Genomic DNA, 11,556 nt, shown 5'->3' with positions numbered 1-11,556 from the left:
ACATACTAGATGGTTGGTCAGCGGCAGCACGGAAGAAACTGAGCGAGAAACAACAGAAAAAAAAAACGGCGGACAGAAGCCTAGCGTGTATCAGTGTATTGTTTGAAATGCAAAGACAATGCTCATCGACGATGCGCACAATGCTTGTTCGGTATTCCGGACAAGGCTAATGCGGTCGCCGGTAGGGACAATGAGGGGCCGGCAAGAAGAAGCTTTAACCTTGGCAAAGTGGCACAACCCACTTTTGCCGCCTTAGATTACGGTTGTTTTGTGCCATTCATTAACGAACCTTTTTTCGACCGGGCTCTTGGTCCGGAAACTTTCACTTATGACACCCTTAATATATATTTTGCTTTTTTGGGTTGGTTTTGTCAGCAGTAGAACGATACAGGTAATAAAGTAATAAAAACGAGTTTATGTTATCAGTATATTCTTAATTATATCAAAATTGTGGTCGGCATGTAGTGTCAAACAATTTGAATGTGTGATATATGTCGGCGACCCCCTGAAAAACTCAAATGAATACAAATGTTTTCAGTTCTACATTGAGCCAGCACAAAAACAAAATCCAACGTACGTGCAGCAATTAGTAGAAGGAAGTCTGAAACGAGTTCAGCATGTGAGTCAAAAAGTCAAAGAGACAAAAAGTTAAACTAAAATTAGAAGATTGTTAGGCGTCCTAATAGTCGTTTTCCGTTCCAGGGTATGAACTTAACCGCATCGGTCAGCATGGTATATGATGGAGGCCATTACATTGTTGTTGATTCACCATCCGCAACGGATGTTCATTCGAAAGAGCTCATGTTAAAGGGAATTGCGTCAAGAAACATTGTGCCGGGTGAAATACAATATGTGGTCACTACTCATGGACATCCTGATCACTTTGGGCAAGGGAACTTTTTTCCAAATGCGAGACACTTTTTTGGGAGTTATGAGTATTCCGATACTAACTTCATTTCTACAGAACTTCACACGGTTAGTATATTTATTAGTAATTTGGTAACGGTTTACAACTCAACTTGATACATATTTGTTCTGGACTATTAGCTACGACAGTTAACTACCAATTTTCTAAAATGTTTAAGGCCAGTCAGAAATTCTACAGCTGTGAATTCAATGGATACCTAGGTCGTTTTCATAACGCAATATTCTAATTGAAAAAGTCGAAAGCATTTATTTAAAAAAGTCTCTTCACAAAAAGTTTGCAACTGTCTCATGTATTTTTTTATTTTCAAAAAAAAATACCAGACAATCAAAAATATTCCTATTCGTTCCAATTATCCTGAAAAACTATGAAAAGCGGGCACGAAAAGTACTAAGAAGTTATGTTATTTGCGTTTGTTGCGACAATATCCAAACGCGGGTACGCGTTTCAGAATGTGGAAAATTATGTTTTTAAGAATTTTTCGCGATTTCCTGATACTCGAACACAATGTGTTCAATTGAGCTCAAAAATGTTCAAATTGCATTTCATGTGTATAGTAATTTCAATACCATTTTCATTGCATGTCAACATTACTAGTAGTTTTCCATTTTTTAGAAGGATATCATGCAACTAACAAAAAACGTTCAACTCTGGAACACCCCTGGTCACACTGCTCAAGATGTGACAGTCATGGTGCACAACGTCTCGTGTTGCGGAATAATTGCGGTTGCTGGTAAGCGCCAGTTCTCTCCCAGTTCTGCAAATAATGATGCGATTTTTCATGTGACCTGTTCTACAACGAAGAGGATGCCAACGAGGCGGCAGGTATCTGGTTTCAAGAAGCATGGAACCCAATAATTGGAAAGATTAGTCGGAATAAGGTGATCTGCTATGCCGACTATGTTATTCCGGGTCACGGCAAACTTTTCCGGTAAGAAGGGAAATTATTGATTTTTTTTCGTGAGAAAGACATTTTTAGTATCACGCAGGAGATGAAAAATGGAGCCGATTGTTTTACGAAATACGAGACAACTCTAGATGACAACAAAACTGTTCAGTCATCTCCTCAATTCCAAAATTCAATCGAGCAGGGTGAGAAAATATATTTAAAACTTTTTTTTACAGTTTTGTTTATTTTTATATGTTTTCAGTTATTCGAAAACCTGCCGAAACCTTATTTTCATCTGCCAACTCAGTATCATTCAATTATATTGGCTCACCATCCACGTCTGCTTCCTCAAGCACCCGGGCAATAGAAACCACAACTGCTTACTCTGATTCTACTACAACAACATTCTACACTGTTGATCTTACCGCAGGTACATGTTCTATCAATTACACCAAACGTTCTACCTTAACCTTTTCAGAAACCCCATCCACATTAGAATCTGATATAATATTCAACTCACAAGAAAACCTGCCACCGCTGGGCATGAAAATCAAAAAGAATGCCAATTATATCGAACTTCCAGGTGAAAATTTGACAACCAGACGCTTGTTATTTCAGAGATAAAGGTGGCCTATGGTTTGTGGGGAAATAATTAAAAGTCATTTTTAAGATTCGAAATTGAAAAATATCATACTAAATGGGTTTTAAAATTTTAGAAATTTTTTGTATCTCTAGACGAAATGTCTTAAAAACTGAGTTTCCACCAATTTTTGAGATATCTGAAGCACTATCGAATGTTCGAACCTTATTTAAAAATGAAGCTTGAAGAATTTTTTGATCGATGTCAAAAGTTTATGACAACTGAGTTAACATCGCTTTTTGTCTCGAAATGAAAATGTTCCATTAAAAAAAAAGTTGTACTACGATATTCGGTAACAACAGCACTAAAGGAAGGCCCACCTTTAATTTGGGCAGATCGGGAATATATTGCCAACGAAATGTGGCACAATGTGCACATCAGAAACTCACTTTATTTTAAGTTTCAGATTTATCCGGTGATGTTCACCCAATGGTTCAATCTTTTGCAAAAAAAGTTTCTGATGTTTTGAAACAACCCCAAAACGAAGCTGAAATTTCAAAAATGATGCCGCATTTAAAAAAATGGCAAACAACCCTAACGAAACTTTGGTAAGGATTAAAATAAAACATGTTTAACAAATATGACATTTTAGGAAGCAATACATGAATGCAAATTAGTGTGGGTGCAGAAAGAAAAAGTGATGTCAATTATTTATTGAATATTTATTTATATAATTTTTTTGAAATTCAATTGTCAATAAAATTCAAATACACGAAATTTTTTGTTGTAATCGGGGGTTGTCGTTAGAAAAATAAATACACAACTTGAGATGAGAACTGTGATCGATTGTCGGATTAGAAGGAAAAATAATAGTACTTGTGAGAAAAAAAACACAAAAAAGACACTGCTTTAGAACCGATTGTCGTAACGATCAGATGGTACCGGAGAAGAAGTTAGACCTTCAAAATTATTGATAGAAAAGTTAGAAACTGATTAGAAATTCGGTTATGTACCTTGAAGATGTGGAACATTTGGGGTTGAATGCATGTAGTGATTTCGTACACTTTGTTGTAATACCTAAACTTTTAAAGTTTTTAACTCATTTTTTCAGAACAAATTTAACAACCTCAATTTGCATCCTCATTTCATCTTGCACATTCAGCAATCTTTGCATTGAAGTGTGCATATCAGTTACAAGCCGGGTCATTTGAGGGTTGTTTTGACTGTTGTTCTCGGAAAATTCTCGCATCTCACTTTTTACAGAACGGAATCTAAAATTTGAATTTAAGATTTACAGTCTATTCGTATGTTTTTAGAAGAAATAGTAGTATGTAGACACGTTTGGATTCTTAAACTAACATTTTTATAAAGTATAATTGGGAAAATTGGTTGAGCGGGGAAAAACCTTTATATCTCCGCGGATATTACTATACGAGGGAATCGAAATTTTGTTTTATGTTTCGCACATTGACATATTTATTTTTATATTACGTAAAAATCAAAATATGAAAATTTTATAAGCATTGGTCTCACCACGTGGTCAATGAACGATTGTATTTTGTGTCTCTTTACGGGACGCTATTACATATTTTTCAATTTAAATGCGACACTGGCTTTGGAAAACAATTTTTGAAAAAAAAAATGATGAAGTAGCGACTTATAATTTGGCACGAGTTACAGTAACTTGTTGTCATCGTGGCGAGACCCATGCGCGTAAAAATTGGAGTAATTTCTCACCTTTGTACATTTACGTATTCAGAATTTTTCAGTTTTAGAACACCCAAAAATTTCCAATTTTAACGAACTCAAGCTATGACATCGTCCAAACAATTTTTTGAAATTAAAACATTCTAGGATGTCAAGAATTTGGGCGGCAATTCCAAAAATTCACATTCTCAACGGAATTTTCCTGTTTATTTTCCCCACAGTAAATATTTAAATATGTACTGCACTTGAATTTCCTCATGTCAACTACTCCTTCATTAATTAATAAATCTCACTTGTGAATTGCTTTCAGAAACTTCCTCTGATAAGTTCGCAGCCGTCGATTTCCACCGTCACTCCCTTGTAGACATTTATGAATGTGCCATGTGTGTTGTAGAACTCGCGCGGCTGCTTCCTTGTGCTCTCTGGCTAATTTGCTGTCGTACATAAAGTTATTCACGTTTCTTTGTCCTTGAGAAAGAAGAATGTTCCTGGATATAACCGCAATTAAGATCGAAGAAATTACGGCTCCCTGTAAAAAAAGAAAGCGTTTTTGTATTAAGAGTTGTAATTTAATTCAAAAAATTCAGAAAATGAATCAAACTTCCTACCACAACTCCAACAAAGATTGCAATAAATCTCCCCGCATTTGTCTGTGGCACAATATCTCCATAACCATTTAACATGAAGGTGATAGCAATGAACCACAGAGAATTCGAGTACAAAATTGATTGCGGGTTCTTCCCGGAAAACCCGTAACGTTCACATTGTACGAACATCCAAGACATTATTATCCAAAAAATGAAAGTAAACGTGGTGAGGAATAGTACTGGTTGCTGGTCGAGTGATGTTTTTATAACAAAAGAGAAGTTGACTTGAATTCGATTCAGGGCAGCCAGTGTTCTTGTCGATGCATCCTGGAATTTAAAATTTCATTCGAAATAGCTAATTGTGGGTTCTCAACCTGGAATTGTTTACTATGTAGAACCATGAACCTCGCGAATAAATAAGAGCGGCAAAGCATGAAACATGACAAAATAACATCAACGGGCACGTCAACGTTCCTTGTTTGTACAGTTCGTTCTTCTGATGGGCCGTCTTTGTGAAGAGAGGGCTCAATGAAAGTCCACTTCATTTCTCCGCTTCCTGAAACACGTAAACAGTTATAAATATTGACATTTTTGAACAGGGTGAAAATTTTGTAGCAAAAATTGTAGATTTGAATTTTTTGAAAACTTCAAAACTGAAATAGCATTATCCTAATGCTGGTCTTCCAACTGAAACATGTGTCTTTTTTTTTTGAAAAAACTCTGAAAAAAGGGGACGCGTTGAACTAAAAAAAACCTAATCTGGTTGTTATAGAGAATTTCCAAAAAGTTCAAGATCCGTGAAAATTAAAAAAAAAAAAAGGCGTCGGAAAACTTTTATAATATTGACGATGTCTGGGGCGATTTTTAAAAACCAGATTTTTTCCAAAAAAAAAAGGTTTCCAAATTAATTGCATATGTTCGAGTTCCACCAAACAGCCTTGAAACAAAGATGTTTTTTGATTTACTTCAAAAATTGGACATATTCAAAAAGTCCTTTTTCAAATGATATAGGCTTTATCGTATTGTTTTCTACATACATTCACATTTTGATAAAAGTTTCACATTTTCGAGAATAAAAAACATTTCCAAGTTTCAAATATTTTAAAAGCTAAAAAACCTTTCCAACATGCTATATAATTTTTTACCTGGCAGTGGGCAAATTCCACAGCAAATGAACTCGATGCAAAATTGGATCACTCGCTCTGTCGTTACCACTACTCTCCAATCATCAGCGCCACAGTCCACTAACTCAAGCTGTAATAAACAGGTGAACAGACGAGCCGGAAAAATTATAAATTACCACAATATCGTTGAGATGGTAGAGAATGATATGGTAGAGCAATGCAATTGTTGAGCACGTGACTCCCACTCTAAGGGATTGCGAAATCCAATGAGTTTTTGAAACGCCGTAAAATTTTTCCGCGGTTATTTCAGACTCTACCAGCATAAGGATCACACCGAACAGTGCAAGATAAAGTGACCTATCCGTTATTCGAACTCTGAAACAAATAGTTTTAAATGTTTATGTTTTCAAATTTAAACCATACCGATTCGTCAGACGTTCCGATCGTACCCGATAAACTTGTTTGACAGCAGTACTGTCAATTGGAACTCCATATCTGAAAGTTTGCTTAATAGTGTAAACGGATATGAAAATGACTTTATTATTAAAAATGGTATGTCATTTTTCTGTAACTTTAAAAAAATGAACCAAAGGGGCGGAGCCTGTTATAAATTTTTCTTTCAGTTTTTGAAGATTGAAGGTTTTTTGACATCTTACATACTTTTCATATAACTATTATCATTTATCTACCGACATTTTAAATAACACCAAAAAACGACTGTGCACAAGAAATCTAAATAATAAGTGCCACCGCTTTGAACTCTTTCTGTCAACTTTTCTTGTACTTTATAGATTTCTTTTTCTTCTGTTCAATGTTCTTGCTGAAATGACTGAGAAAAACGTACTACATGATTTAAATAAGCTAGTTTGTACAAAAAAGTGATATACCTGCTGTTGTTTCTTTGAAATGCAGAACTCGTATTGTGTGACGTCACTGACCCATTGCTTTCGCATTGTGTCACCATTGCTGGAAAACAAACATGTTTTTTTAAAATTCAATTTTGAAAGAATGCTTTCAAATTTTAACTGCACCTGATTGAGATATTTTACGCCTTTTCCAAAAATCAGAATGTTTCCGCTGCTCATGCTTCATGGTTAATTAAAATGATTTTTAAATTGAAGTATTAGATATATGAGGTACACAGTTTGACAATTCTGTACTAATAGTGTTTCCAGGAAAAATTGGAAAATACGGAAAACCGGTTCACATAAATGTGCAAATTAATATAACACAATGCCCAAGGGTCATTTCAAAACAAACAAGTATTATTGCTTCCTTTATTATAAAATATGTTAACAATGAATATTGTCACCTGCTGTATCATGATGCGCAGTTGACACCAGTAAATAGTTTTTCAGAATTTTCCAAAATTTCCGTAAAATTTTAGTAACTGTGTGAAGGACCATCAAACTAGAATTTCAAAATAGTAACATTGAACGAGATTCCTTTAAGACTCCCATCTCATTTGCAGACACATGGTGCTCATTGGGGGTTACAAAAGGCGTACGTGAATTCGGAAAGAATAAATTTACTAAAGCCATTTAAGAACCTTGTATCACAATCCAATTGGTTGTGTGGGCGTACATGTCCTTTCTCAGGTTTACATAGAAAAGGAACGGGGGACCAGTGTTCTTGCTAGTGGAATTTGAGTAGTAGACGCGTATATCGGACGCTGCGAAACATATACTCAACGTTTTACAAACGCCTAGACAAATTGCAGAAAATAGGCATAGGTGCGGCAGGTCTTAAGGAGGCGTCAGGGGAGGCGTCAGGTGGTGTATTCTCACAAAATACTCACAAACAAGAACGTTCCACTTTATCACTTTCAAAGTTGAATTCATATTTTTCAAAACTAAGTTTTTTCACTCACTTTTTTCAAACGAACATGACGATTCGAGGAGGTGTTGATTCACACTGGGCTTGATATTGTTAATCCTAAGTTGAGATCCTGTATCCTCCACTGTTATCACCGGCCCATGGTGATTAGGAATCCCTCGCGCTGAAAATAAAATTACACATTTTACGCGGTTGAACTACGTATACATCAATTGCGCTTTATTGTCATACGTAAATTTAACTTACAGCAGTCTAGATCATTATCATCGTCAAACGAACTTTGATGAACTAACATTACTACAGAATAAGGAGCATTTGAAGAAATGAGTGTTTTGAAGTGTATAGTCAAACGTATTTTATACCTCCTTATGATTGTAGCTGTATTAGGATTTTGTTGCTACCGTACTAGCGACTCGTAAGTACAATGCCCCCTTTTTTCGTCCCCAACCCCATCACTCACCAGAATGCGAGTCCAACGACTCCCTGCTATAGTCAATTCTTGTGTAAGCAGGCGGAAGGGATCCCAGCTTTTTTCGAGCTGATAGAAGGTTTTTGAACTGTTGACGGCTTCCGTTTAACCTAAGAAAGTCAGCTGACACCTGCAAAACGAGATATGAATTTGCTCAGTAATCTCCGATTGATTCATGATCGTACTCACTATAATTGGTTACTATGAATGACATTCAATTTTGAAAAATCAAAAAATCATAGCACCAGTTTTTTTAAAATATACTTGAAACGGGACTAAATAAAACACTGAGGTTCTGGATGTCTCACAATTTCCAGCTAGAGATGAAGTATCGTCAATGGAAATTTCTTATTTCACCTCTAAAAAAAAGTTTTCTAGAATTTATACACATATGAATTGCATTTCAATAGTTTGTATTTTGAGATTCTAGGTCATCCAAAATCCAAAGTTCAGAAAAATTGACAACTTACTAAAACTACGACTGAAATTATCGGATAATCCAAAACTTTTTGGAGTGTTAAATTATGATACTTTGCCATGTTAGACTATTATAAATGTGTTTAGACTAAGCCCCCATCGATGATACTCCCCCATTAATGTTCACGCAAAATGCAAAATTTTTCAAGTCTTACAGTATTCAAACTTAACACAAATATAAACATTTTTGAAAATACATACAACTTGTTTTGCTCGATTCCCAAAACGTTTCTGATAGTGAACAAAAAATAAAAATCTTTTGAAAATTTGCACTACATATGATGTTTGAATTAGGAGAGGTTTCAAAGATTTTCCCCACCGCAATACTTTGATACTCAACCAAAAAAATGAAACAAACTCAAATGTTCATAAAGTGCACTATCCATTTTTATTTTCATTCTCAATTATCTAACCGGAAATTGAAAACTTTATAACTCAGACTATCATGTTTCAACAACCAAATCGAACAACCAAAAAAAAGTGTACCTTCACGAGAGCATTTGATTCACTTGCAGTAAGCCCATGTTGTGCACTGCTAAAGTCAAAACTCTTTCCGACATAACCGTTGCTATCAAATGAAGGCCTGGGTGTTCGGTAGTCTTCTTGCTCCACAGACGGAGCAGATGCAATTGTTGGACCCTAAATAAGAGAATAGAATAAATAAATATACTTCTAAGTAAGATTTCGTGTTTTACCGGAGAGCTAACAACCGAGTGGCGATGCATTATATAGCTTATAATATGTATAGATTTACTGATAAAATTTTTTTATCCAGGTGAATAATTTTTTGATTCGGTTGTTATGAGACTCGGGTAGCCTAAACTATTTATCCTCAAAATTGGCTCATACATCAGAAGTCTATATTTTTATTGCCACGCCCATTTTTCTCAAATTGCATTTCTATTTTCGCTGCGTTTTGTTTTGACATCATGAAAAAACGTTTGTAGTCCATTTTGTCGGTCACATGCAAAAACAAAATGGCAGTAAGTAACCTATTTTTGGGTGTCAGAAAGAGAAAATTTGAATTCAAATTCGAGTAGTTTGCACTCGGGTTCTTACATTATTAAAAACCACATTTTAATACAAAAAGAAAACGTTCTCACAAGACTTCGATTCCGGTAACTCCGTCGCTTATCGCTGAGAAATCGCCTTGCATGAAGAGTATCACCTGCTTGCAATGCTGAAAATGACGAATAATTTAATTAAAGAAACCTTGAAAAGAGACATTGATATATTAATTCTAAAGCACTGCAAAATAATCAGAATAATTCACCATTCTGCGTAAAAGTTAATTTCTGTGTAAAAATGATTAACAACAGAATGAGCAAAAGACAACGTTGACTAATATGATTTATTCAACGGGAAAAAACGCGGGGAAAAAATTCAATAATCAAAGATTATTACTTCATTTTTTAGACTTTTGGAAATTATATTAGATCGATCTGGCATCTGTGAAATTTTGGTTATAAATTCTATTTTAGTACGAAATTATTTTTGGAGAGTTACAAAAAAGTTGATGAAATAGAAAATTGTGGTATTTTCAAATTTAGAAAAACTTATAAAAAAACCAAATAGACAAAATAAAAACTTAGTTGATGTGAAATTATTTTCAAACTTATGAAAATGTTCGAAATTAATTTTTTAGATTTTAATGGAAATTTTTTATTCCGCTGGGTTGATGTGGATTACGTTATAAAACTCACAAATTAATAGAAATAGCCTAATTGGGCATTTAGCATATTCAAAAAATTATTAAAACATTAAATTTACGTTTTGATAGTTGATTTCCTATGCAAAAGAGCATAAACATTAAACGAAAACAATTATATTTTATCTAAAAATAAATTTGTTATAATACATTGAACCGTCGTAACTTTTTTTTTGTTCTATTTAAAAATGTATCCAATCGTTTTTCAATTTGTTAGGAATGTTTACTGATCTACCTGTCTATAGTACTCAAATACTAAAATTAGGTATCAAAACCATGGATTCGTTGCAAACAAATTGTCAAAACTTTATAAACTTTTCTCATAAAACACTCACTTCCCAGACTCGGCCGATGTTTTGTTACATTGCCATAAACCGTAGTTGCATGTGTATGTAGGGGAAAATATGGTTGCACTGTGCATTTGTAGGTATGTGTTTCCGGATGACAGTGCAGTCGTGAGTTGGGCCGTTCCATGACTATATCAGTACTACCTGTGATAACATCAGAGAACGAGAGATCCGGCTGAAAAACATCAGATTTAGTGGTGGTGAGAGAGAGAATGTGTGGTTGGCAAAGGAGTTGAAAGGAATTGGAAAAAGGTGTGCTGCTGTTTATATGAAGCCAAGAGTGGGCTGACTACTGGTTCAGTGTTTTTCTCCTTATTTTTCCACTCATTTTCTGATACAGCTGGTGGTGGTAACATGTAAGAGGAGGAGAATGAGAGGAATATAAAGAACAAAGCTCAAACAGCAATGCACATTTAGCAAGTGTATAAGAATTAGGCTGGCTTCGAGCCAGGGGACCACGAGACAAATAAAATAAAATAAAATGAAAATAAGAAGGGAAAAAATTTGGTGGACGACGACGACGACAAAAGTCTCATCTGAATCGAGTATAAACTAAAGAGGAGTGGCGGCGCCGCTCGTGTGAGATTGAGATTTCATCGGAATGCACAAGAAATGAGAATAGAGTATGGAAAAAGAAAGGAGAGAAGTGATCAAATTACGATTACCTCCATTTGCATAGTTGATAAGTCTATGCTGTGAGAGCCGTGTCCTTTGTGTTGTTCTATCCCGATCAGCGTCTGGAAAAAAAGTAAAAGTCGACGGGATGATTTCAAGGAACATATTGATATACTTGAAACAAGTTGGAACAATTTCCATCAATAAGAAAAAAAAACAAACAAACAAAAAATGTATATTTAAAGTGCGAAGACAAAAAAAATGGTATCAGTAAGCTATATGTGATTCATGG

At 34.9% G+C, this 11,556-nt stretch overlaps 2 protein-coding genes and 2 non-coding genes across 4 annotated transcripts; 2 read left to right on the top strand and 2 right to left on the bottom strand.

Moving 5' to 3' along the window:
• Positions 1-58: 58 nt before the first annotated feature.
• C03F11.7 lies at positions 59-185 on the bottom strand. The gene has a single exon (NR_071030.1). It is a non-coding gene; the product is annotated as an Unclassified non-coding RNA C03F11.7 (non-coding RNA).
• A 48-nt stretch (positions 186-233) lies between these two features.
• On the top strand, positions 234-3,156 carry C03F11.2 (MBL fold metallo-hydrolase). The gene is made up of 10 exons (NM_076517.4): positions 234-391; positions 539-619; positions 703-975; positions 1,541-1,658; positions 1,709-1,856; positions 1,905-2,017; positions 2,077-2,244; positions 2,293-2,397; positions 2,861-3,002; positions 3,047-3,156. Exons 3-10 carry the CDS (start codon positions 706-708, stop codon positions 3,069-3,071), a joined length of 1,089 nt encoding a protein of 362 aa, NP_508918.2. The 5' UTR covers positions 234-391; positions 539-619; positions 703-705; the 3' UTR covers positions 3,072-3,156.
• Positions 3,106-10,776, bottom strand: kcnl-3 (Small conductance calcium-activated potassium channel-like protein 3; the record flags this gene model as incomplete). Its single annotated transcript, NM_001380968.2, has 15 exons — positions 3,106-3,353; positions 3,408-3,471; positions 3,521-3,665; positions 4,395-4,630; positions 4,710-5,015; positions 5,063-5,244; positions 5,834-5,942; positions 5,989-6,187; positions 6,236-6,307; positions 6,700-6,778; positions 7,683-7,811; positions 8,109-8,247; positions 9,081-9,233; positions 9,698-9,774; positions 10,638-10,776. 15 exons carry the CDS (start codon positions 10,774-10,776, stop codon positions 3,304-3,306), a joined length of 2,079 nt encoding a protein of 692 aa, NP_001367414.1. The 3' UTR covers positions 3,106-3,303.
• On the top strand, positions 7,271-7,326 carry C03F11.6. Its single transcript, NR_071029.1, has one exon. It is a non-coding gene; the product is annotated as an Unclassified non-coding RNA C03F11.6 (non-coding RNA).
• Positions 10,777-11,556: the final 780 nt, after the last annotated feature.

The sequence above is a fragment of the Caenorhabditis elegans genome, chromosome X (assembly GCF_000002985.6).
Source record: "Caenorhabditis elegans chromosome X".
Taxonomy (NCBI): Eukaryota; Metazoa; Nematoda; class Chromadorea; order Rhabditida; family Rhabditidae; genus Caenorhabditis; species Caenorhabditis elegans.
The sequence above is the reverse complement of the archived record's forward strand: the minus strand, read 5'-3'. Positions and strand labels throughout refer to the sequence as shown.